The following is a 27,112-nucleotide window of genomic DNA, read 5'->3' on the forward strand; positions in this document are numbered from 1 at the left end:
ACTGAATTAAATATTCAGACACTATGTTTGTTTGTGGCTGCATCATAAATGGAAACAGAATCAGAGTGGAAACACTGTAAATGTGCATCATTTTAGATATATGTGGTATCTTTGCTAACATGGAACATGTAGCAAAACATTTAAAATGAAGTTTTGTACATTTATGAATTGTTTGAGTTTGTAAACATGGTCGATATCATATAATAATCAATAACACCCCCAAAAGTTGTGAATAAAACAATTAAGACGATGAGGATGATGATGATGATGATGTGAAGTCAGTCACTGTCACAACAGTCAGACTAGAGATGTGCGGAGCTGTAGAGGGTTAGATAGGATTATAGTTTAGTTATATAAGGCAGCTGCACAGGATTGGTGGCCTGAGCCGAGCATGCGCACAACGTCGCACCTAACAACATAATAAACCGTAAGTGTGTTTACAGAATTTAAATTGAAGAGTGAGAGTTTTTAACGAACGGAAAGACTCCCTGCGAAGACTGAGGGTGAGTTTGTGTGTTTGTGTGACACTGTTAGCAGAGCTGTGTGTGTGTGTGCGTGTGTTTATGTGTGTGTATGTGAATTTGTGTGCGTGAGTGTGTGTGCTGGTCACTGGGTATTTTCTATGTGCACTTAAGGAATTAGGAGGCATCTGCTGGAGTGGAAACTAGGCAGGCATTAAATGTAGACTATCACTGTCAGCCTCTCTGTGAACACTGGAAGTCACTGCTGCTACATCGAGCTAGCTGGATGCGATGCGCTAAACGCAATTATGGAGTTTTTATCGGGAACAAAATGTTCTGAATTGAAACAGTCTAACCGAACATGAAGCTGCTGCTTTAATGCATGTTTCCAATTTAACTAACACAATAGCGCCTACAGGCTTTATAGAGTTACGAGCTAACATGAGCGGTTATTTATTTGTCGTAAGTTTATGTCCGTTACGTTACATTTTGTTGCGTAACGTTACTTATTGTGTGGTTAAGAATAGGCCCACTGTCACACATAACACAGACTTGTTGAAATTATAGTAATTATTTTTTCACTTTCATAACGTTGTAGGAAACGGGAACAGAGTTGAAGTGATAAGTGCTCAGTGTTGAGTTTGCAATTCACAATTCTTTTAGAAAGTTGCTTTTTCTCTTGGGACACGGTTGGAGTCTTCATCACTTGCAGCGTGGCTGCTGGAGAGCGCGCACACACACACACACACACACACACACACACACACCCCTCCCACTCCCGTACCATCCGACACTTCGGGACTCTTTGTTCCTTTTTACTTTGCGCGGTTTCTGACAGTGGGACCGTATTTTTTCCCTCCAATGTTTCATAAAAACTTGTTTCTGTTCAGACGCTTCTTCGGTTTGTGCGTCAGTGAAATAAAAAAAGTGCGCAGTCAGCGTTTAGTGCGGCAGCGCTACTTGCCGCGCTCCGCCGTTTGTGTTCATTTCCAACGAGCCTCTTTTTCACGCTGTTAAATGGGCGTTTTTAACCGCCTGCGATGATCAGCTTTGAGTGTTTACGGTATGCATATTGAATGAAAGAAGAAGCAGCTTTATAGTGCAGCCTGCTCACATGTTTCTATGCTGCTCTTGTTATCAGAACATCATGTACCTAAAGGACACCAGCCCGACTGTCCCCTTCTCTTCTTAAATTACTCATTAGGCTTTGGTGTAAAACTGCATTATTCCTCTTTATGACTGATAAAGAAAATTCAACCTAACACAAATAACAACAAAAACACATGTCTTTTCTAATAACAGTTGTGTGTAAGTTCTCAGCAGCAGCCAGGATGCAGACTACAGTATGCACACACCCCCTGATATGAACTCAAAGTGTGTGAAATCATTGAGTTGAAACCCTCAATCAAACACACCATCCACTGTAAATTCAGTCACGAGTTAAATCTCATCATCATTCATCTTGTGAGACTTCTCTCTAAGTGTTGAGTGATGTTTGTGTGTGTGTGTGTGTGAACTTTCATTTAGTGATACAGCTGAGAGTTGAGTAACAAGTAAACTGGGCGGGTCAGTGTGCACTAATGAGTTCTAACCTTTAAAGTTTTAACCCCTTTAACCCCTGCTGTTAAAAGGTCCGTTGACACAAATCACAAAAAAAACAAAATAAAAAACCTTCATATCTGTAGTAATATGTGACGGTGCAGATTCAATGGTTTTGGTTCTGAGATATCTGTCTGTAACTCCATACAAGGGAGGTGAACGGAAATTTTAAAATGACATTGGTAAAAAAAAGAAAAACAAAACATGTCTTTCCACAAACAATAATCTAGGTCCTCAGGATAAACATTTATGGAACTACTTTCTTCTTAAGCTTTGTGGATTCATTTCACTGCTGTTCCGTTCACTTCCATTATATTTGGCTGGAGGCACAAACTGGCTTGACACCACTGGGAAAATAATGACTCTCATTATTTTCCCCGTCATGATTTAGCTTCGCAGTATACTCTTAATCTGTTTAACTTTGCTCTCACAGCTTTTATCAAGGTTAAAGGCAGTTTGCAAGCAGCAGTGCAGGGGCCTGTGAATCTGAGGGCCCAGATTTAGAGGGGCCAGTCGTTGGTTGCTTTGTGTATGTGGGTGGACATATTCAGCCTAGTTTGGCACACAAAGACTGGAAGCATCTCTGCAAAATACTAGTCTAGTCAAAGTAAAAAGCAATCTGAGGTTGTATGGTGTTTATTATTATTCTGAGTCAGGACAGTGTTGATATCTGGCGTCCTCGCTGTGAGGACACAGAGATGCTCTGTGCAGTCTGGACTATGACAGATATATCGGTATTGACGTTGTGTTGATATGAAAACTTTTTTACAGAGATACTGCAGAAAAATATGTTTGGGGTAATTTAGAAATCATTCTATTTGTGTGTGTGTGTGTGTTTTTTTTAAATTTTATAGTTATTATATTTATAATTATTACATTCCCAGTGAAGTTTACTGTTTCAGTGCACTGATGTCATTTTGGACAATAAAGTTTAATGTCTTTGTTACTAGTGTTTGACATTTTAGGGATCATTGCAAAAACTGTGCATAGGGTCTGTGATGTAAATTATCTGCACGTCAGCGAGGGTCTGCAGTAGCTACGATGGACCGTACACGCCCACAAACATATGGCGACATATAAACAGAAGCTGGTTGTTTTTGGACTACAGCGGTCCGTCTCTGTGCAGTCTGTACACACCCTCGCTGATATGGACAGTTGACATAATTCATAACAAGCAGATCTTCGCAGCCAGGTGGATGCAGAAAGTAAAATTTGGATTTTTGTGTTTGGCTAGGCTGATGATGCATTCACATCCTGTCGGCAGAATGGGAAAAACAGACAAAACTCATTGAATGTACACCTAGCAGTACTCAGCTGCTTGTACTGTCTGCATTGATGATGTGAACGCAACATAAACGCTTTGTTATCAAATGAATCAACACAGTAACTTCTAGTTATCACTGAAATCTTGCACGAGCTTGTTTTGAACAACTTTCCATAACAGGCTGTGAGGGTGTCAAGCACGTTGCCCTCTCTAGAGCTGTTGAGGAGAAAGCAGGAGTGAAGTGTCTGGCTGCTTTATGGATGGATGTGTGGTATTCACTACTCCCTGCCCCAAGGGAGCTCTGGGCCTGTTTTCACTAGAGCCATGCATGCATCTACACACAAACACACAGTCAGCTGCCAGGTTTGTTTTCTCTCTTTCTCTGTGTGTCTCTGTCTCTCTCTCACAAAAGACAGACTGGACTTTCTGCTCGGCTGCTGATGCTCACTGACAGTGTGTGTGTGTTGGGGTAGGGGACAGTACGAAAGCATGCATAATGGATGTGGGGCAGTACGTGGGGCTTGTGTAAAGAAAGCTCGTCTGTAGTGATGAGGGGACCACAGCTACAAAAAAATGACCCCTGAGGATCTGCACGTGATTGGATATTGATTGGAAATGAGCAAATCCTGATCAAGTCTCCCAATGCGAGGCTTTAATAATGAGCCTGATACAGATTTAACTATATAAAAAAGCTTCACAGCGGACACTTCGATAACATGATCACAATCAATCCAGCAGAATCAGAGATATCATCTGATTCATTCCATGTATTCTTCTTCCTTGTCAAAACCTGGTGCCTGCATCACCCACAATGCAACTCAGCTGCTGACAGTTCTGTGGCAGACTGGGGTGTGTTATGCTGCTAGCAGCTAACGTAGCCTGAAGCTGCCAGGCTCCAGCAGAGATGAGGAGTGGCCCACAGAGGTCTTTCTAACTCCACACCCCCACATTTCTTTTCATTTTCACACTTGTGGTGGGGCTTGTAGTCTTACACCCCAATTTAATTTCATACAGCTCCTCTCTGGAGACATAAAAGACTTGATACAACTTTTTTATCTTATCTTATAACTGTTATTACTCTTTGGGGCCATTTTTAAAATAAACTAATGTAACCAAACTCTTCATGATGAAGGAACATGTCTCATTGACGTGTTTTTAATTGTTTCTGGACAACAACAGAGGAATAAGATATATCAGGCTTTGGATACACACACAATACTTGTAAGGATGAGTTCAAAGTGGGTTATACTCTGCACATGAGATTGCGCCGTCATCACAATACATTTTTATTTTGTTGTGCATTTAAATGTGTACCAATTGGTCCACACTAACTGTATTTATAGAGGAGTGCAGTGTGTGACCCGTTTATGGATGGATCTGTGGTATTCACACCCTGAGGGAGTGGTTAGCTCTCCCTCTCTCATACACACAAACTGGACTTTATGCTTGGCTGATGATGCTCCTGACAGTGTGTGTGTGTGTGTGTAGAGCAACGATTAGTGTATTAAATCAGTTGATCGACAGAAAATTATTCACCAGCTATTTTGATCATTGTTTTGAGATATCTTTTATGAAAAAAATGCCAAAATTCTCTGGTCCCAGCTTCTTATCTGGTTTCTTTAGTCCTCTATGGCAGTAACCTGAATATCTTTGGGTTGTGGACTGTTGGTGGAGACCAACCTCCTCATATAACCATGTAGTGCAGGGCCCCTCTTTTATCCTTGCAAAGCCAATGATATAAAGCCTGGACTGTGTTTCTGTACTAACTGGTTTCATTTATTCATACAGGGAAACGACATTTGACACGGCAAAGGCTGAAGAGTCACAGGGAACAATAAGTAATTAGGTGCAAGAGGAGCACACCCTCTGAATGGTTTTTGATGAAGATACGCCTGTAGGTTGTTTTGATGTTATTGGCATACATGCATAGGCACCGACATCCCCTCTGGGTTGTTTTTTTTTTTTTACGTGCTGAAGAAACTGGTCCTGCAAGTACAGCTCACACTAAATCATCAAGACAGAATCTAGAATCTTTATGACTGTGTTTATCAGCAGGAGTGTGTGTGTGTGTGTGTGTGTGTGTGTGTGTGTGTGTGTGTGAGCTGTGGTGTCGGTTTGGCTGGGTCGTTTTTGTTCAAAGTTGCACAAAGCTAGAGGTTTATGTTTCAGCCTGAATTAAAATTGAATGGAAATTCCCGTCATATATCACCATCCAAACACAATGTTTGACACACAATAATGAACACATATCCAACATACTGACACCAGACTACTGACACAGGCTGGTCGCTGTTGTCCACACATGACGAGTCTGCAGCTGTGGTTCCATACATCAACCTTGGAGATTCAGCTTGTTAGCTAGTGTGGACAAACGGTTTTACTTGATAGTTCTGCATTTTTCCCTTTTTCTCTAAATTTGGAACCATGACACATTTCAGTGCAGGTTTTGTACCCAGCTTTATGTCTATCCAGTCTGACAGTCAGAGCGTAATGCATCCAGTGGCCCATGATACCCTCCTCAGATCCCACTCACCCCCACCAGTGTAGTGACAAGGACAGTTTAGTTTTCTGTCTTCAGTTACATTATGAGAAGTTGCAACAACTCACAACCAACGATCATTTTTAATGATCTCTACAATGTAAAGGAGGTAAGTTTTGGACTGAGAGGGCTACAAGTGTCTGAACAGGAAGGTTTGAAGAAGTGTTAATGTATAAATTACAGTCAGGCTTGTGTGTGCAGACAGCTGTTGAAGGCTTGTGAATGAGCATGTGTGTACGGGAGCGGGGGTGTGTGCGCATGTGTCTTTGACCCTGCAGCCCCCGAAGCTACGGTGACAGTCGTTAATCCTGTTTGCTTCTGACTACAACCTCCTGTAATCGACTCAGTCAGCTGGTTTTACATCATGTCTCACTACTCTGCAGTAATGGGATGCAAAGGTTGTGTGGGGGGTTGGAAACACGGTCGGGCTGGTTTACCATTTGTTTATTGTGGGAGGTGTGGACTCTATTCAGGAGGTGTTAGAGGGAATGACAAAGGCTGACCCCAAAATCAAAAGTTGATGATCTGATACATACGATGTTGCATTTAATGACCAATTCATCTACTCAAGCAAAGAATACAAAGCAGAAGTATTCAGACCAATGTAAAATGATCAACTATCAAATCAAGTTAATTCAGATATCTGCAAATACAAAACAGGGCCAAGGTGATATTTTTAAGACAACATACTGTAGCTTCTGAATATAAAGAGGTACTACAGACAACACTGAAGTTTTGGATATTGATACCTTCACAGCACACAAACATGCCACAGTCCATGATTTGTCTCTGTTATGAGTGTTGACTTTAACAAAACTATGAAAGGATAAAATAATACTCACATACCATATGTACTCAAAAGAGTCAGTGTAATCCTTCTCCTCTGTGTAGCGGCAGTGTAGAGCAACTTGTTCTGTGTGAAAATGCTTCTTAAGTTCATCTGAAGCTAATGTGAGGCTTCAGATCATGACATACTATTAATTGTTGTTCAGCTTCTCCAGTGATTCAGCATAATCGCACAACAGGTAGCATGTTAAATGTGGCATGGCATACGTTTAAGACAGCAGGAAGACCAATCAGAGCACCGCAGCCATCCACGCTAAAGTTTATCGTAGTGTCGGGGTAAACATGCAGCGTTACTTTTTAAAGTTAATACATGTGGAGTTGTGTTAGCGCTCTGAATTTAGGCATGCTATTCAGTACATCGGGGGCGGGGGGGGAGTAGACTGACTGCAATACTGGTGGGACATCAGTGGCTTTGGTCAGAAAATCCACAACAACATGAAGATATGGCATATTGTTCAATAAGGTCACCAGTGTTACGTCTGTTAAACACATCAGCCGGTCTGCTTTACAGTCCACAGAATGTAAACGAGGAATCAGTCATCATTATTAGAATCATTACTGGATGAATAAGTGAATGATGTTCAAATACTGATAGCTGCACCGACCAAACCAATCAGAAACCAGTACCAATGAAAGACCAGTCCTTGGTACCCATCCCTGTTGCTGCTCCATCACTTGCCTTGAATCTCTTCATGGCAGGAATAGACAGGAGGAATGATAACAACAAGCAGTCATTCTTTCAATGTGCATATGGGTATGTAAGTGTTGTTTTAAAAAGACTTTAAATGAGTGTTGATGCAAATAAATTTCAAGTCTTTGTGGCAGCGGCTCAGCCCAGCACCCCCCCCAAAAACCCTGTGTACTACTTTGTAATTAGACACATATTCAAACAATAAGGGGTGGTGATATAATGGCATCAACACACCCTTCGCTGTAGTTTCATGATACAAACACAGCTGTAACTGTGTTGGTCTGCTGTAAGTCACCGTGGATCTGTGCAGATTAACTGATTGGAGATGACAGGCCTCACGTCAGGACGATGTGAGCGTCACTGTTAGTTTGTATGTTCATTCATTCCTCTGCTCATTTGATAAAGACAACTTGTTATTTAGTCATGCTGTGCATTTCTAAACTGTATGATGTAGAGCTGGCTCTTAGCTTTCTTTATCAGTTTGCCTGTATATAATCCCACTGAATCAACATTGTGTGCAGTTAATTAGTAAAAAAGACGTCTCAGCATGTGATCCTGCTGGGAGTCTCTTGCAGGTTTGAGTTGCTTGTAAAGGTCAGAGTTAGAAGGTCAGTCGACTTGAAGCCGGAGGCTTGACATGTGGTTTGACATGTTAGCCACATTAGTATCATGTAGTCATTTACTGTCATGTATTGATTCTCCTCGTGTCTGTACAATTTACTACAATATCACATAGTTCAAAGTGTCATTTAAAAGATTTAAAAAAGGACAGGCTTCTTATCCCAGCTGAAGCTTACTTCATACGCTAACTTTCACAGTTTATTAGTCTCACGAGAGATCACTGAGGATTCACTGGGATTTGTTGTGGCAGGTGAATTGGATCAGATTGCCACTGCCACAGTTTAGTTCAAGTTTATCCTACATAGTAGCTATTCACGGAATAGACCACTGTTGGGTTGAGAGGCGTGCTAGATTTAGGATGTCAGTTCATCAACTTTCTCTAAGTGCTGCAATCAAACACAGTTTTTCTTTTTTAAAAAAGATTATTTTTTGGGCTTTATGTGAGAGTCCGTGCAGAGAGTCAGGAAACATGGAGCGAGAGAGAGAGGGGTATGGCATGCTGGATGTTGCCCCCATTAGGCCCCCAGGGAGTGCCTAACAGTTCTTCTTATTGGATAAAAGTACATGTCATGGAATAGAAAGAGTGTTAAAGTATGCAAACCCTTATTGGTACCAGTTTCTAATAAGGCACCCATTATGAAGGATTTTAACCTGGAAACTCAATATTTATTCTTATTAATGGCTTATAACTGATCTATCAAATAGTAAAGGAGTAAATCATTTATTAATAAAGCCATTAGGTCAGAGAACACATCTGTATTCTAACTGCCTGCACATTAACAATAGCATTATTTCCACAACCATTGCTTTTTTATGAACCAAAGCCACACTGGCATGCTAACATGGCTATTAACTCCACTAAACAACACGCAGCGGTGGGCTAAAGTGCTACTACATCTTTTCAGTCTTATCTGTATCTATCATACTTTCCCATAACTCTACTGGTCATTTCTCTGTAGATGCAGCTGTCCATGGCCACAAACACATTATGTGTGTCCCAGCTGGGCAGAGGAGCTGGATCCTCTGAAGTCCACATTTGTAGGCTGAATATGAAATATGGGGTCTCATCCTTGACTCCTTCCCAATGTGGCCAAGAAGTTCACTTCACTCAGACGGCTGTACGTAGAACTAGAATCCTGCAGCTCTGGAGTATTTTACATCCAACAGATTGGGCTTTATGATCAGTGATTCAAAATTCCTTGATTAGCCCCGATACAGACCCTGTCGGCATCCCAATTTTTCAGTTATTAATGAAAAATATGTATACGCTTTCCTCCATTTATACTAAAAATCAAACTGTAAAATGCTATTAGTTTATACAATATAGTACTAAAAGAAAACAGCTTTTCTAACTCACTCAGCTACTCAGAGATGCTTAGATACTAGTTACAAGATAAATGTGAGCACACTCACCTAGCAGGCATTTTCAAGTTCCAATAGTCAGACCATGTCAATGCTGCCAAGTTGCACTCTGAAGCCGGATCCAAACATGGCATACAAGAACTGCTTGTTAGGGCAGTTAAGGTGGTGGTATTTTATAATAATACGTTCATTATATTTTTAGAGCAGGGACACAAAACAAAGCAAAAACAACCAGATGTGGAGCTACAGCTGAGTAACAACCACAATCAACTGTTGACCAGATTTTAAACAAAGATTTTTTTGAGTTTCCTACAATTTAAAATCATATTTTGGAAGAATTTTACTGTTCTAGTTTCTAAGTGTTGTCACTTTGACTTTGAAAATGTGTAACTTCGGCGCCTCCTAGTGGTAAAAAAAAGAAACAACAGCACTGTTATAGACAACAATGCACACTACGCATAGTGGCTTTAATTTGCCATCACTGTATCCAATAATCATGAGCTTCTTTAAGCCCGAACAGTAGCTCATCCATCCACCTGTAACTCTACAGGTGGATGGTGACAGTAATTGCTGACGGCTGTTTGTTTTGTGTTGTTTAAGGATGAAGTTCCCTGTGGATCTGCTGGCTGATGTTAGCCAAGCAGAGCTGGAACAGTCAGCCCGCAACTACATGAACAACCTCCTATACAGCAACCCCGACTCTCCTGAGCACCTGACCCTGTCTGACTCCACCACGGTAAAACACAACACATGCTGGACGTCTACATTAGCTCACCCCTGTTTGAGCCAGTGTGGTGTTTTTAACAATATGTGTCAGGTCATTAAGGTCCATAAAAGTCAGCAAAAACACCATTTAGTATCTTAAAATAGTATCTTAAAATTTTGGGGCCAGGACCTGTTTTTATCAAGCATGTCAAGTTACTGCTTGGATTCACCAGAGAAGAAATCTGCTTACATTGTATTTGTTGCTATAATTATATAGTGGAATAAGAAGAATTCACATGTTGGATGGTAAATTTAGATTTATTCATGATCAGTCAATAGGCTATTATGGCTTGTACCTGTGTAGTGGCTGCTTATTACAAACACAGTGGAAGTATACTAGAAACAAATGTACATTATTGTGAGGCCTGTATTTTATAATTGTTTAAACCTATAAAAATGTAGCCTCAGAACTATGTTATTAGACCTATTTTATGGACAGCAATTTAGATTTTTTTTATAAGCAAATAAAATATGTGTGGTTGTGTTTTTAGTGCAGGTTTTCTCATTAATGAAACCTTCTGTGTGTAAAGTAATAATATGTCTGTCTTTCTCTTAGCAAGAGTTCAGTCAGCGTAGTTTAAGCAAAGCTATTTAAAAGCTCTGGAAGAATATATTGTTATTCTGTTAGGAGACACCATTAAATACTCTGTAGTGCAGTGCGACAGATTAAAAGACCAACTAAAAACATTTTGAATCAACTCTCAAAAAGAACAGTTGTGATTAGTGAGCTTTCTGATTGTTCAGAGTGAGGACGATATGAAGCAAGTTGAACAAAGGCTCAGTAATCACACATCTAGCACTCATCTCCACTGCAAACCTTCACTTCACCATTGATTGTCTGTATGTCTGTCCTCAGGTCACCATAAATATCTCCAGAGTAGGCTTGGTTCCTCTGTACGGACACAATGATGACAAGACAATCCTGGCCCTCTTCTCTCCCACTGACCTGTTCTCTACTGTGGCTCTGTACCTGCTGGACCGGTGGTGGACAGTGGAGGACATTCTCAAGACAGCAGACCCTGCTCGTGATGGAGTTGTAGAGGTATGAGCAGACGTTTTGACAGCTGGGAGATCCACCCTGTCACTCATTCATTCTGATCTGAGACATCAGCTGCACACAAACCTTTCAGTCTGCATTGACTGGTATGAAAACAGGTTTCTAACAGTGATCATTGCTCGTGCAGTACCGTTGCACTGGGGAGAGTTTTTGGTGATCCTGTCTTGGGCAGAGATTGTTGACTTTAGGTGGTTGCTGAATCCACAGAAATGATGCAACATCATGATGTCACATCAAATGAAAGCCATCTGTCCCACACCCTGTAAGCTGAATTACATGTGACATTACATGCAATACCAATGATGATGAGCAGGAAGAGGATGTTTTATTCTATAGGTGAGAGAGGATGTGTGCTCCAAATCTGAAGTTATGAACAAAACTCACATTCAGCCTGTGTCACACTTACATAAGGTCTAAGCCAGTGATTCTCAACTGGTGGGTCGCGGACCAGTTCACGGACAGCTGGTCAAAAATAAATAAAAAATATTTCATGCGTATCTGATGTTGGACTTGTCTTTAATTTTGAAGAAAAAAAAAATTGACAGGCATGCGTCAGAGATGTGCAGCAGTTTCGCACCGTAGCCATGGTAACCATCATTTGATTGACGTTCACTTTAAGTTTGTGTTGATGTTCGGAGGCAAGATGGTGAAGCACAAAGATGACCCGGAATATTTCAAATGTGAATTTTCATACATTGAGGATAAAAAGGGGCAGAAACCCTATTTAAAAGGTAGATTTTTTTTTATTTTATTTTTTTTTTATGTACAGGTTTAAGGTGTTTGGCTGTTCATGAGTCTTATGGCTTGTGGAAAGAAGCTATTACACATTCTGGCTGTTTTAGCTTTGATGGAGTGCTATAAGTATATAAGTGAAAATATCTAATTTTATTTTGTTCAGTTTTGATATTTATTTTAGTGTACATGCGGTTGTCATGGTCCTCCTCAGTTTCTTAATAAGGTGCTCTGAAATGCACTTTGTACATGTAAATATATGTATTTATGTTAAAAAAAAAGATGACATACTTGTGTTTTCGAAGGATATTGTTGAAAAATAAATTTGCTTGGTTTGAATTCTATAAAAGTGGGTCGTGACTCAATGATCGTGGGAAAATAAGGGTCCCAGGGTGAGACCAGTTGAGAACCCCTGGTCTAAGCTAATCACACAGAAATTTACTTTGAGTACTTTGGTTAGTTAGCATATTAGAATTTCTCATGAACAACTACTCTGCTAAATAAACCCAGAGTGTCCTGTCAACGTCTGCGTCCTGCTTCAGCTGTTTAACGTTGGTGTTTTCCCTGTGGGCTGTGCTCCTGAGAGGTACTGCTGCTAAACACAGAACTATTTGAAGCATTTGGATGCTTCTGTTTTTATTTTTGAGCATTTCTGCCCCACTTTTACGTTTACTAGCTTTGCTAAACTGTAATGAACCACACTGGGAACCATATTGAGCCATTCTGTTCTGTTTTTTTTTCAGTGAACCATTGGTGTGCAATTAAAATGTTAGAGGGATTCTCTTGAGCCTTCACTATTACAGGAACAGCTCTTCTCTGAATTCAAGGAGTTTATCGTTGTGTGAAAATATTGTCATGCTACTGACCTGGTCAAAGAATAAATATACAATCACTTCATAATGCCACTACACTGTTAGACATGGAGGACAAGATCCATAGTCCTCATTCTATTTCTATATCTCTCATTTTCTCTCTCAAAGGACGTTAGAAAGTCAATATCATTAAATTAATTTCCATCCCTGGTGGAACTGAGTTCACCAAAGCGTCATTAGACTCAGGTTCAGAGGGTCAGCTGTTGACTTATACTCCACCAATGCAAGTTTGACCTGTGGCACTAGTGTATTCTGTTGTTTCGTAAGTCTTTTGAGCAGGATATGTCCTTGTTGTGTCGTTGAACTTTATTTCTTACTGAGATGTGGCAATCTTTGCCCCCAACCTTAAAGTGTAGTCAAGTTAGGAAATGATCTCTTCACAGCCAGTATGGACCAGGAATGATTACAGCAACCAGTAATTCTTATATAATGCACATGTGGCACGTATGGCTTGTAAGATAGACTTCCAATCCTATCCTTTAATTTCCATAATGAATATCACCCACAAGAAGGATCTCTTAAACATCTGGTGTTGATTAAAGGGATTACTTCTGCGGGGTATAAGATTTGCTTTCTAATACAATAAATTCAAACATGTATCTAATGTGATGCTACGATGTGTGTGTCCCTCAGGTGGAGACGCTTGGAGAGAGAATAGTTTTATACATTCTTAATCGGGTGATCTACAGAGCCAAGGAGATGAGCAGCTCTGAGGAGGAGGTGCCTTTCCTCTGCCATGGAGAAAAAGATTATGCAAAAATCCACTGGAATAATGGAGAGGCTGTTGGCTTCTACTCAGTCAAACCCTCAGGTAATTTATGTTATGGTAAATGCAGAAAAACAGTTTTTGTGTTGATATTCCAAATGGCCTTCTCACTGCTGAGGGAGAAGATCACTTATGTGTGGTATTGGATACTAGATCCTGGATGCTACTGTAATGTTTTCATTACTGTGCTTACTTATCGATACATGTCTTCATGAGTATGCCTCTCTTTGTTTCCCTCGTAGGCAGCTTATGTAATTCTTTTTCAACCAGAAGCTATCAGCTTCCTGTGATGGACTCCATATTTGTCAGGAAATGTCACCGTGGTAAAGGCTTTGGCCTCCAGATGCTGGAGGACTTTGTGCTCAGTTTCAAAGAAGAGTATCTGGGGTTGAGGTACCCCCTCACAAAAGCAATGTACAAAGGTATGCAAGTCCACCATGCAGCTTATACACCTGGCATGTATGAAATGATCTACTTTCTCAGTTACTTGTCTATGTGCAGGTATTTTTATAGATTAAAACCGTGCAGGACTGTACATTTTATCCACTCTTCTTTGTTTCCAGTGTGTGAAAAGTACCTCCGCCAGTATCCAGGAGGCACAGACCTGCTGTGGGAGGTGGAGAGTGTTGGTGGGCCAAGCCAGAGGACCAACATAGCCAACAAGATCCAGACCATGGATCGGAGTGGTAAGAAAAACCAACAGCTACACACAGGCTTCATTGGGCCATTTTACAGACTGATAGTAATATGCTTCATTTTAAAGGAGAATAGTTTTAACCAGATGCATAAAACCCTGTGCAGGCTCACAACTAAAACCCTACTGTATGCACTCTCAAAGGCAGAAATCTGCATCTACACATACACCTGATTCTGTTTTTATAAAGTTAAGTTAGCCATAAGACATAGACTTCCTCAACCTTTTACATATGGATACCTTTGTTTGGGCCACATTGGCTAGGTCCTCCAGCAAGGCCAGAGCAGCCATGTTTACCATCCTCATGCATGACCATTATACACAACTGCAGCTGCTGTAGCACCTATAAGGCTTGTCAACAAAGTTTTGGACCCTACTTTAAACACCATAAAGACTCTATTTCATATTTGAATTGGCAAATGTTCAATCTAATTATATTTCAAATAGTTTATTATGTATGTATGTCTCAGCTGTATCCAGGAATCTGTCATTCATGGAGGAATCACTTGTGATCACTGAGGTGACTGAAAAGGATGTGGTCATGGAGGCAATTACCACACAGATAAAAGAAGCTGGATCTATGGAGTGCACAGTTGAAATTGTGGTATATTTATAACATTTTTTCATTTTTTTCTCCACATACAGTATATGAAATACAAACTATTTCTATAAGTAAATATATCTCTCTCTATATATATATAATCGCTGTCATTTTGATTTGTAGGAGGAAGTGACAGTACTGAGAGCCACCAAAGGTAGGCATTTATTTTTTTATAAACTTTCCCTTAGATTGTTTATTAGCATATATTTTATTTCATGTAATAACATGTATTGTAACAATTTGAACCATTTCAGAGGCCGATGACGTGCCTGTTGCAGCTCGGAGTAGGAGCAGTGGCTCAAAACGAAGGAAGACTGGAGGAAAGATCACAGAGGACAAGCCAGAAAAAATGATCAGGTGACAGCATTAAACCATATCACTGATAAGCAACACCAAAGAATATGACCTCTCTTCAAATCGCTAGGAATTAAATCTGCTATCTACTATCTGGACTGAAGGTTAAATGTAGGCTGTGTGCCATCAGGGTCCATGACTATTTTATCATTAAAGGTGATTGCTGCTGTGATTTTTACACAGAAAATTCAATCTGACGGGTGGTTTGGATGATCTATTGTGGTGTATTATATTTATTTATTTGAAGAAAAAGTAAGTAGTAGTACTATCTTTGCAATCAAAGCAGACCCAGGTTTGATAAGTCACATTGACTTTTCACAACATCAACAAGTATATGTGAAGGTGCTATTAGGAGATCTAGAGTTACGGTTTGCTAACATCATTCAACTCCATTCAGACCATTTGAGTTCAGTGTGTCCAAGTTGAATTCAGAAACATTCTCACTGTTTAAGTTTGTCATTTCAGTTTCTTCCACTGTAAAAAAAAAAAAACATGGTCTGTAGTTAAACATCCTGAGAACATGGTTATTAAGACAGGGAAATGAGCAGCCACATGAGAAGATGGTTCTCTTTGTCACAGCACTGTAATGCTCTGAGGCCTAACAAACATGCTGAATGCATTTCCCGCCCCTTTAAAGGAACACAGTAGTCCTCCTTCCGTGGTCCCCAGCATGAGCAATGCATACTTGAGAAGACATCTACCAAAAGCTTCACATGTCAATACAACGTTCCTTGGTGTGTGAGAATATATTTATGTATTCTTGCTAAGTGGAGCAAATCTGTTAAGCATGTAAGTTCTTTCTTGACCTTGGAAACAGTATTTTGACAAAATCTTAACACAAGGTCCATTTACTAGCTTTTTCAGACTTTAGCTCCCCGTATATACAACCACCTGTTATCATGTTAGCAAAGTTTCACACTTGTAGCCTTGTAATAACAACTTTATCAGTGTGTTTACATGCACTTAAGTAACCGGGTTATAGTCTGCTATCTCCAGTAAGGTGATTTCTTAACTGTCATGTAAACGAGAAAGATGGTTTCTGTAATCAGGGTAGGGGATTAGAAAAGGGATTAGAGTAGATTTCTCCTGGAGAATACCGATTTCACTGCCATGTATATGTGTAATCGGGTTTATAATCAGTCTTTTACAAGTATGCATGTGCATGACAACAGATTGCAGACAGGGAAAACACAGCGATGCAGCTAGATGAAAGTAGACATCATTACACAGAGCAATGTGTCCTTGTACTTAAAATGATTCCATACAAAGTTAAGTCCTAAAAGGGAAACTAACACAAAGTGGCCTGTAGAAGTCTGACTCTTTGATAAGGAATCAAATTTTGAGAGCTTGATTTTTGCCAGAATCTCATAAACAACATGCTCTATGTTTATCCATGGTTAAATCATTACACTGTATAATGCTTTGAAATTAACAAGTGCTGTCATTGTCTTTTAGAATCGAGGATATTGAAGCAGAAACCCCCACAGAGGAGCATGTTTCTGAGCAACAGAAAAACGAAGTTCATAATGTCTCTGAAATGATGCAGACTGAGGTACGTGTACGCCAATTCTTATTTGCATTTTTGTCTATGTGACTAGTACAGCAACTCGTTCATGATTCAATTTTCTGTGTTTACTTTCAGAGTGTGCTCAGTGTGGCTACTGAAGAAAAAGCAGAGGATGAAGTTGATGATGCAGCTGAAGAATCAGCACCTAGAGTGACAGATGTACCAGCCACTGTCCTAACCTCACAAGACCTTGAAGAAGCTGAGGTTACATCAGCACCCGCTGCTGAAGAGTCTCCAGTAGAAGATGATGGCACACAGGATCTGAACGACACCTCCTGTGACTCACAGATAACAGTTGAAAATGTGGCACCAGAACTTGAGGGAGCAGATGAAGAGTCTCAAGAAGAAGACACTGCAGTGCTGGTAGTCTCTGATGATGTTTTAGAGGTGCACAAGGAAGAAGAAGCCCTGGATAAAGTGGAAGAGTTAACTCAAGGTAAGATCTCTGATGAAAACTCAGAAGAACCAGCACAACATGAGTTAAGTCTATCAACACATGCCGCATCAGAGGGTGGTGATGCTGGAAAAACAGGGAGAACTATTGGAAAGACCATAAAAACTGTACAGAGGGAAACCCCCAGACGGAGATCCCAGCGGCTCAGCAAGCTAGAGGAGGGGGTCAAGGAGGAAACTACAGCCCAGGATGGTAGGAAAGTTTTGAGAGGAAGAACTGTTGTGAACAGCCCCGCGCTTACACGCAAGTATCACCGACACAGCCAGAAAGTATGTGAAGAATTGGATAAGGAGATTAATGAAGTGGCAGAGAAGGAGCCTCCTACAACTGAAGTAGTGGAGGAGTCAACTGTGACTGAGGGACAAGAAGCAGAAATTGCTACCAGAGAGAAGAATGTTGTTGCTGTGGAAGAAATAGCAGAAGAAGAAAAGCTGCAGCAGTTGACAAATGAAGAGGAGACAGAAAAACATACGCAGCCTGGAGTGGAGGACACTGTAGTGAAAGACAGTGCCACAGAGCTTCCAGATAGACAAGAGACAGAAGAGAATGCTCTGAATGAAAAAGTAACAGAGGCAGAGACGTCAATGATTGGGGATAAAGCGGAGAACTCTGACGATGAGATAGAGGAGCCCCCTGTTGTACAGAGGAGAGCTTTGAGAGGCAGACGTAAAGCCACTCCTAAACCTAAACCCACAAAACAAAGTAAAAGGCATCAGCAACAAGAGGAAAAGCACACAAATGAAGCTGACCTGGGAGCAGGAGGTTCTGCTCGAGAAGAAGAAGCAGATGAACAGGTGCAGGTGGAACAAGACAAGATGATTGACAAACCTCAAGACGAGATACCAGCTGAGGAACTGACTGCTGTAAGAGAAGGTGGAGCTCTAAGAGCAGGGGAAGAGGAAGACGTTGTATCTTCAGCTGAGGTGAACCTGGAGAGGAAGGTGGTACAGGAAGAGGAAAAGACAGAGGGAGGGGCAGAGACTGTAACTTTGGTTGAAGAAGATAAGGAGGAAGAGGCACACAATGTAATACAAGAGCCTGACAAAGTTACTGTTGCTTCAGGAACAGTAACGCCTGACGAAGGTCAAGACGAGACTGTTGCAGAAGAGCTTCAAGAAAACAACACTGGCTCTGAGATTCCCATGCTCCAGAAAGCTACTGTCATCTTAGTGGACCTGAAAACAAGCGGCCATCATTTTAGTGTGAAGGAGGCGGACGAAACACTAACTGCTGAAGAGTGTGCTGCTCCAGAAAATGAACAGATGGAGCTTAAAACAGCAGAGGGGGATGTTTCCACTTCTGTTGCAGAGAAACAAACACCTGAGCCAGAAAAGCTGGCAGTGGAAGAGAAGGAAAGAGGGACACAGGACAACATTACAGGAAAATCATTTAATACAACTGCAGAAGCAGACACTGAAGAGCTTAAAGAAGACAGTTCTGAAAAAGAAAAGGAAGAAATTCCCAATGTGGATGATACAGAAACCGAAGAAGAGGAAGCACTGGTTATTGAAACAAGAGTTCTCAGGAACAGGAGCAAGACTGTTGAAGCAAGCCGCAGGTCAACAAGCAGAACCAAACAGCAGCAGGGAGAAGGCAAAGCTGGTGAGGATATTACTGAAAAGGAAGCAGTCGAAAGAGAAACAGTCATTGTTGAGGTGGAAGGAGAGATGGAAGCTGTGGAGGAGAAACCACCTGCAACTTCAGAGACAGATGCAGATACAGAGGTAGACATTCCAGTAGGAGATGATGCTGAACAGAATATCCAGCCTGCTGAGGTGGATGAGGCAGTGACCTTAGATGAGGAAGAAGCATCAGTTGTTGAAACCAGAGCTTTGAGAAGTGGAACAAAGACAGTCACATCTACACCAAGTAGCAAGACTGTAAGAAGCAGAAAGCAAGAGGAGGAGCAAGATGAGGCACTTGCAGAAAACAGTGAAAAAGAGGAACCAGCAGTGACAACAAGATCACTGAGACGGGGGAGGATATCTGCTTTTGCCACACCTAAAAGTAAACCCAGAAGAACCCGTAAACAAATCCAGGAAGTAGAGGATGAAGAGGCATGTCCGCAGGCAGCTATAGAAAAAACAGATCAAGAAATGGAGGAAAAAAGTGAGGATGAGATAGGAGAAGAAATTAAGGAGAATGCTGTGTCTGAAAAAGAAGAAAGTTTAGAGCCAGAAGCAGAGGAGGAGGAGGAGGAAGGGAAAGCTGTGGCAGAGGAAACTGTCTCAGAACAAGATGAAGTGGAGGAGCAATCAGAAGTCATGTCTGAGACATTGGCAGATGAGGAGGTACAGGTTGAAGAACGCAATGATGAAGGGAAGCCAGTTGAGGGGGGTGAGGAAGTTCAACCACCACCAGTTGCTGAAACTAGAGCTCTGAGAAGTGGAGGGAAGACGATCAAAGCGCCACCGACAACCAGATCCAAAAGAAGCAAACAGCAAGATGATGAAGAAGAGGAGACGGGGGAATCTGTCGAAAAGAGAATGGATGAAGATGAACCGCCAGTAGAAACAAAGATCCCGAGAAGGGGGAGGAAATCTGTTAGTAGAAGCAGAAAACAGCTGCGGAAAGAGGATGAGGCACCAAAGGAACTGACAGCTGAGGAGGCAGAGGTAGAGGGAGAAGTAGAGGCAGGGCTGGGATCAGCTGAAAAGCCACCGACAGAAGGTGACGAGGATGAAGCCACAGAGGAGAGTAAAGCAGAGGTGGAGGAGGAGGAATCTGTAGCTGTAGAGGTAGAAAAAGGAGTGTCAGAAGAAGGAACAATGACAACGACTGAAGAGGAGGAGAGCACAGCTGGAGAGGCAGCTGCTGCAGATGAAGAAGGAGAAACTGACCCACCACTAGCTGAACCTGCAGCTATACTCACACCCTGTGAAGAGGAAGCACCTTCAGAAGAGGAGCAACAGAGTGAAGAATCCCAGCTTTCTGATCTCCAAAGAGTGACTGTGGTTTTAGTGGACCTGAAAAAAACCTACCAAGAAGTCCAGGATGAAACAGTAACTGCTGAGGAGGGCCCTCAAGAAGAGACTGCTGCCATGGAAGAAGTTGAGCAGAGGAAGCTGATGGAGGAGGAAACAATGGCAGAGGAGCACGTTCCTGGTTCCCCTGTGGGAGCAGGACAAACTGAGCAGGAGGAGGCGGTAGTGCAAGAGGAAGGGTTGGGGGAGAATGTGGAAGATGCAGTCACAGTACACAATACAGAGGAGGGGAGTGCTAAGGAGACAGCTGAAGTAGATGAGAATAAAAGTGTTGATGAAGAGGAGGAACCTGCAGGCACCAAAGCCAGAAAACAAAGAAGTGGCAAAGAGGCAGTCAAAGCCACACCAAGACGCAAGTCAGCAAGAAATAGAAAGGACGATGTTCAACAAGAGGTGGAGGAGGTAGCCTCTGAAAATAGTGAGGAGAAAACAGCAATTCGAGTACTGCGGAGGGGTAGGAAGTCTTTCCCTGTCACACAAAGACGTGCAACAAAAAGAAGCCACAAGAAACTCCAGGAGGAAGAGGAAGGAGAGGAATCTACAGCAGTTGAGGAGAGAGAAGCGAAGGAACAAGAGGAACAAGCTGAGGAACAGCAGCAAATCATTGAGCAGGAGGAGGGAGAAGGACTAGAGGAGGAGGATACGACTCCACAAGTAGAAAATATTGAACCAGAAATGAGTGTGGAGAAAGAGGACACTGTGGCAGAGGAAGCAGTCACACAACAAGATGTTCCAGAGGACGGACAGGCCAGCAGCACTGAGATCAACCAGGAAGCAGAGGCTCCAGCTGGAGAAAGTGCTGATGAGGGAGAGACCTTAGATGATGTTGCAGAGGAAGCAATCATGACACAAGATACAGTGGAGGCAGAACAGTCAACCTCCACATCGGAAGTGGATGACACTGCAGCTGGAGAAAGTGCACAAGAGACACTGTTGACAGCAAAGGACGATGAGACAAAAAGTGTTTCTGAGGAGGAAGAAGCACCAGTTGTTCCAGCAAGAGTTTTGAGAAGTGGTGGAAAGACAGTCACAGCCACAGCAAGAAGAAAAACCACAAAAATACAAGATGAGGAGGCAGCTGGAGAGAAAAGCACAGAAGAAGACGAACCAACAGTAGAAGCAAGAGTTCTGAGGAGGGGACGGAAGTCTGCTCCTGCCACACCTAGACGTAAATCTAAAAGAGCCCGCACACAACTTCAGACAGAGGAAGAGGGAGAACAAGAAACTGCTCCGACTGAAGAGACACAAGCAGAGGAAACCAAAGCAGAGGAAAAAGAAGACAACCAAGATCTGAGGATAGAAGAAAAGGACGAGGAGCAGAAAGAAGAAAATACGGAGCCAGAAGTTGAGATGGAAAAAGTCGAACGTGTGGCAGAGGTATCCCTCACAGAGCAAGAGACTGTGGAAGAGGAACAGTCTGCTGTTGCAGAGACATCTGCAGATGAGCAGGGAGAGACTGTTGTTGGTGAAAGTGCTGAAGAGACACCACCTACAGATGAGAGAATGGTTACCAACGAGGAAGAAACACCAGTTGTTGAATCAAGAGTTCTGAGAAGTGGTGGAAAGACAGTGACAACCACAACAAGACGGAAAATCACAAAAATACAAGATGAGGAGGCAGATTTGGGATCAGCTGAAAAGCCATCGACAGAAGGCGACGAGGGCGAAGCCACAGAGGAGAGTAAAGCAGAGGTGGAGGAGGAGGAATCTGTAGCTGTAGAGGTAGAAAAAGGAGTGTCAGAAGAAGGAACAATGACAACGACTGAAGAGGAGGAGAACACAGCTGGAGAGGCAGCTGCTGCAGATGAAGAAGGAGAAACTGACCCACCACTAGCCGAGCCTGCAGCTGACTCAGCTATACTCACACCCTGTGAAGAGGAAGCACCTTCAGAAGAGGAGCAACAGAGTGAAGAATCCCAGCTTTCTGATCTCCAAAGAGTGACTGTGGTTTTAGTGGACCTGAAAAAAACCTACCAAGAAGTCCAGGATGAAACAGTAACTGCTGAGGAGGGCCCTCAAGAAGAGACTGCTGCCGTGGAAGAAGTTGAGCAGAGGAAGCTGATGGAGGAGGAAACAATGGCAGAGGAGCATGTTCCTGGTTCCCCTGTGGGAGCAGGACAAACTGAGCAGGAGGAGGCGGTAGTGCAAGAGGAAGGGTTGGGGGAGAATGTGGAAGATACAGTCACAGTACACAATACAGAGGAGGGGAGTGCTAAGGAGACAGCTGAAGTAGATGAGAATAAAAGTGTTGATGAAGAGGAGGAACCTGCAGGCACCAAAGCCAGAAAACAAAGAAGTGGCAAAGAGGCAGTCAAAGCCACACCAAGACGCAAGTCAGCAAGAAATAGACAGGACAATGTTCAACAAGAGGTGGAGGAGGTAGCCTCTGAAAATAGTGAGGAGAAAACAGCAGTTCGAGTACTGCGGAGGGGGAGGAAGTCTTTCCCTGTCACACAAAGACGTGCAACAAAAAGAAGCCAAAAGAAACTCCAGGAGGAAGAGGAAGGAGAGGAATCTACAGCAGTTGAGGAGAGAGAAGCGAAGGAACAAGAGGAACAAGCTGAGGAACAGCAGCAAATCATTGAGCAGGAGAAGGGAGAAGGACTAGAGGAGGAGGATACGACTCCACAAGTAGAAAATATTGAACCAGAAATGAGTGTGGAGAAAGAGGACACTGTGGCAGAGGAAGCAGTCACACAACAAGATGTTCCAGAGGACGGACAGGCCAGCAGCACTGAGATCAACCAGGAAGCAGAGGCTCCAGCTGGAGAAAGTGCTGATGAGGGAGAGACCTTAGATGATGTTGCAGAGGAAGCAATCATGACACAAGATACAGTGGAGGCAGAACAGTCAACCTCCACATCGGAAGTGGATGACACTGCAGCTGGAGAAAGTGCACAAGAGACACTGTTGACAGCAAAGGACGATGAGACAAAAAGTGTTTCTGAGGAGGAAGAAGCACCAGTTGTTCCAGCAAGAGTTTTGAGAAGTGGTGGAAAGACAGTCACAGCCACAGCAAGAAGAAAAACCACAAAAATACAAGATGAGGAGGCAGCTGGAGAGAAAAGCACAGAAGAAGACGAACCAACAGTAGAAGCAAGAGTTCTGAGGAGGGGACGGAAGTCTGCTCCTGCCACACCTAGACGTAAATCTAAAAGAGCCCGCACACAACTTCAGACAGAGGAAGAGGGAGAACAAGAAACTGCTCCAGCTGAAGAGATACAAGCAGAGGAAACCAAAGCAGAGGAAAAAGAAGACAACCAAGATCTGATGATAGAAGAAAAGGACGAGGAGCAGAAAGAAGAAAATACGGAGCCAGAAGTTGAGATGGAAAAAGTCGAACCTGTGGCAGAGGTATCCCTCACAGAGCAAGAGACTGTGGAAGAGGAACAGTCTGCTGTTGCAGAGACATCTGCAGATGAGCAGGGAGAGACTGTTGTTGGTGAAAGTGCTGAAGAGACACCACCTACAGATGAGAGAATGGTTACCAACGAGGAAGAAACACCAGTTGTTGAATCAAGAGTTCTGAGAAGTGGTGGAAAGACAGTGACAACCACAACAAGACGGCAAACCACAAAAATACAAGATGAGGAGGCAGCTGGAGAGGAAAGCACAGAAGAAGACGAACCAACAGTAGAAGCAAGAGTTCTGAGGAGGGGAAGGAAGTCTGCTCCTGCTACACCTAGACGTAAATCTAAAAGAGCCCGCACACAACTTCAGACAGAGGAAGAGGGAGAAGAGTCTGAGCCAGCTGTGGAGACTGAAGGGGATGAAGAAGAGGCAGGGCAGGAATCACATGGGGAGAAAGGGAAGAAGGATGAGGGAGAAGCAAAGAGTATGGAAACAGAGGTGGAGAAAGATGTGGAGGAGGAAGAAGTTGAGAATGTGACAGGTGAAGAATCTGCTGCAGCAGAGGCAGAGCAGGAAAAGTGGGACAGCAACAAGGAAGCTGTGGAAGAGACTGATACTGTTGAGAATCCTACACCTGAAGTAGAAGAGATGAACTCAGCTGAGGAAGAGGAAACGCCAGTCACAGAGAAATCTGCTACTACTCTAGAAGACGAGTCTGACACCGCCATTGCTGGAGAAGAGGCACTAGTTGAAGATGCCCCTGTGGAGGTAGAGCAAGAAGCTCCAGCTGTAACTACAAGAACACTCAGGAGCAGAACAAAAACTTCACATGCATTGAGAAGATCTGGAAGACACAAAGACCAAGCAGTAGCTGAGATTCAGCAGCAGGAAGAGGAAAACCCTGAGGAAGAGGAAATACAAGAAGTGATTCAATTGACTGATGAGTCACTTGAAAATGGAGAGGAGCCAAATGCTGAGGAACAAGCAGAAACTGAGGAAACATCACCTACTGGAAAGGAGGCAGAGCTTCCAGGTGGAGATGCCGCAGAGGACAAGGCCGAGGAAACAGCTGATTTGGTAGATGACAGAGTCATAGAGCCAGCTGATGAAGAACCAGTGACAGAGGAAATGGAATCACCTGAGGAAGAGCTATCAGAAAGTAAGGAAAATAAAACTACGGGCTCCTCAGCAAGCAGAAGTCTCAGAAGCGGAGCAAGAACTGTTGGAGACAAAGAGGATGACAGAGCAGAAGAAATCCAACCCCCCAAACGAAGATCCATACGAAAAAGACCAAGGGTGGATTACAGGGAAAACGAGGAGGAAGAGGAGGATGACATGAAAGTAGCCATCAACGAGGAGGAAGAGGACAAGGTGGAATCCAATGAGCCCAAAGACATCAAGGAAGCTGAATGTCCCGCTGATGAACAGATAGGGAAGGAGAACAATCAAGAAGAGAACAACATGGGAGCTAATGAGAGTACCAGTGAAAAGGGGGATGTCCTAAATTTAGTATTAGATACAGATGAAGAGGTAGAGACAGCAGGTATGAGTCAGGAGGATGAGGAAGATGAGCAGAATATGTCAGAGACAGAGGCGGAACCAATAGTGATTGGAAAGAGAGTTTTAAGAGGGAGGTCAGTTCCTTCAGTTACAATCACACCTCGCTCTAACTCCAAGCGCAGCAGTGCTAAAGTTCAAAGAGCAGAGTCTTTTTCTGATGAAGAGTCTGAAAAGAGCCCTCAGTCAGCTCAGAGAAGTCTCCGCAAGAGGAAAGCTTCTGAAGTAACTCCAGCTCGCAAATCTAAGCGTCACAGCAGAGTCTAGGATGTTATATCGATATTTTTGATTCACACTGACACCAAAATACATGAAGTCGTCTGTGATCACAAAACTGGGAAAATGCAAAAATATGTTTGCATACTTAATGTTTTAATGCAAGCAGGCCTTCTGTAGTGTGCAGGCTCACAATCTAACCTAACAAGCTAGATCTTTCATCCTGACCTAAAGCGAGAATAACTTTTGAATTAATAGACTAAAACACACCCTTTCTTAGATCAGTACACTCAGGGGGATTTGCTGCTACAGCCTTACCTGGTCTGGTATGATCAGTAGCTTATGGTGGCTAACATTGGCTAATGCAATTTTAGATAGATATCGCTGTGTAACCTACATTACAGTCAGTTAAATGACGTAATGACTCATCTCTTTGTGTGCTACTGTTACACTACATTTCATTTCCCAGTACCTATCCCATAATCATTACTTGAGGCACAGTTGCTGTTGAGTGAAAGTTAGAGTCTCGCTATAAAACATATATCATCTTCTTCATCAAGGATCTGACCTGAAGACTACAAACACAAATCTCTGCCATTATGATCATTTGAAAGATGCTATAAGCATATAAAAGTCACCCATTGTGGCTTTAAAAGAGCTGAGAGCGGGAGCAGACATCAGGTATATGATACACAGAAGCTAAATCTCACAGTTTTCCCACCATTTAATGGTCCAGTATGATACAGTATCTCATAAGAGCTTCGTCAGTTTCTCCTCTAACACACTGTGCACCCAAATAGCCCCCAAAATACTCACCTTCTTTAAAACTGTACTTAAACATTAACAGTATTGGCAGACACAAATGCAAACTGTGAAAGACCCCTTGACTTCCTCTGCACACTTCACTCAAGGCTACAGAGGTGAAGCTATTAGTTATGTTTTTGAGCTGTGGAGGGCAGCAGCGCGCCACAGATCCATACAGTCAACTGAACCTGAAAATATTTGAAGGCTCCACATTTAAGGTCTTTTGTTTGTGCAAGTCGATACTTTTAACAAGTGTTTTTGCCTTTTCCCTGTGTGTCTGTGAACATCAATTGTAATTTGATTTTAAACACCAAGCCTAAGTTTGATCAGAGACTGACTGACATCAGTTTGTTGCTTTTTAATATTGACATTGAAGTCCTCACACAAATACACACACACAAAAACAAAATAGAATGGGACCAGCTCGGATTTCTTTTGACTGTTTCTTACAAAGCCATAATTAGCATTTTAATAGGAATTATTACCAGCGGTGAATTGATATTTTTGTATTGTAAATATTTTTCTTATATTTCATTTTTTTAAAATTGTGACTGTCTTGTTAGCATTGTGTAATGTAGTGGCTGAAGATCATGTTTTCATGTTTTCAGCCCCTTTTGTTTGATATCATATTCTGGCAACAGATCTCCCATCTAAGGGTTTTGATCATTTGTTCACTCTGCAAAATGCAAACAGGACCCAGTTAAAACTATGCTAAATAAAATGAATCGGTCTCTTTTAAATGTGTAAAACACAAATAGATTTTTAGAGGACCAGTAAATTTGTATAGGTTATTTTTTTGTTAGAATGTGTGTATGTTGATGAAATGACTCATGAATTACCAAAACATGTTCTTGCTTTGCAATTATCAGCAGAACTCAGGTCTTAATATTGAGATGTTCTCTTCTAGCCTACATTTTACAAGTAGAGATTTTTGACATAGAGGCTTGTGGGATTT

At 42.3% G+C, this 27,112-nt stretch overlaps 1 protein-coding gene across 1 annotated transcript; it reads left to right on the forward strand.

The window, feature by feature from the left end:
- Positions 1 to 402: 402 nt before the first annotated feature.
- On the forward strand, positions 403 to 26,500 carry LOC121904107 (trichohyalin-like). The gene is made up of 11 exons (XM_042421643.1): positions 403 to 503; positions 9,984 to 10,119; positions 11,005 to 11,190; positions 13,443 to 13,620; positions 13,818 to 13,997; positions 14,139 to 14,261; positions 14,740 to 14,873; positions 14,994 to 15,024; positions 15,125 to 15,227; positions 16,680 to 16,776; positions 16,867 to 26,500. The coding sequence occupies exons 2-11, from the start codon at positions 9,985 to 9,987 to the stop codon at positions 25,402 to 25,404; spliced, it is 9,705 nt and encodes a 3,234-aa protein (XP_042277577.1). The 5' UTR covers positions 403 to 503; position 9,984; the 3' UTR covers positions 25,405 to 26,500.
- Positions 26,501 to 27,112: the final 612 nt, after the last annotated feature.

This window comes from Thunnus maccoyii, chromosome 9 (assembly GCF_910596095.1).
Source record: "Thunnus maccoyii chromosome 9, fThuMac1.1, whole genome shotgun sequence".
NCBI classification, from domain to species: Eukaryota; Metazoa; Chordata; class Actinopteri; order Scombriformes; family Scombridae; genus Thunnus; species Thunnus maccoyii.

Coding starts and splice junctions, on each gene's coding strand:
- LOC121904107 (XM_042421643.1), top strand. CDS start 9,985: ATGAAGTTCCCTGTGGATCTGCTGGCTGATGTTAGCCAAGCAGAGCTG. Junction 11,191..13,442: donor CTCGTGATGGAGTTGTAGAG/GTATGAGCAGAC, acceptor TGTGTCCCTCAG/GTGGAGACGCTTGGAGAGAG. Junction 13,998..14,138: donor CACAAAAGCAATGTACAAAG/GTATGCAAGTCC, acceptor CTTTGTTTCCAG/TGTGTGAAAAGTACCTCCGC.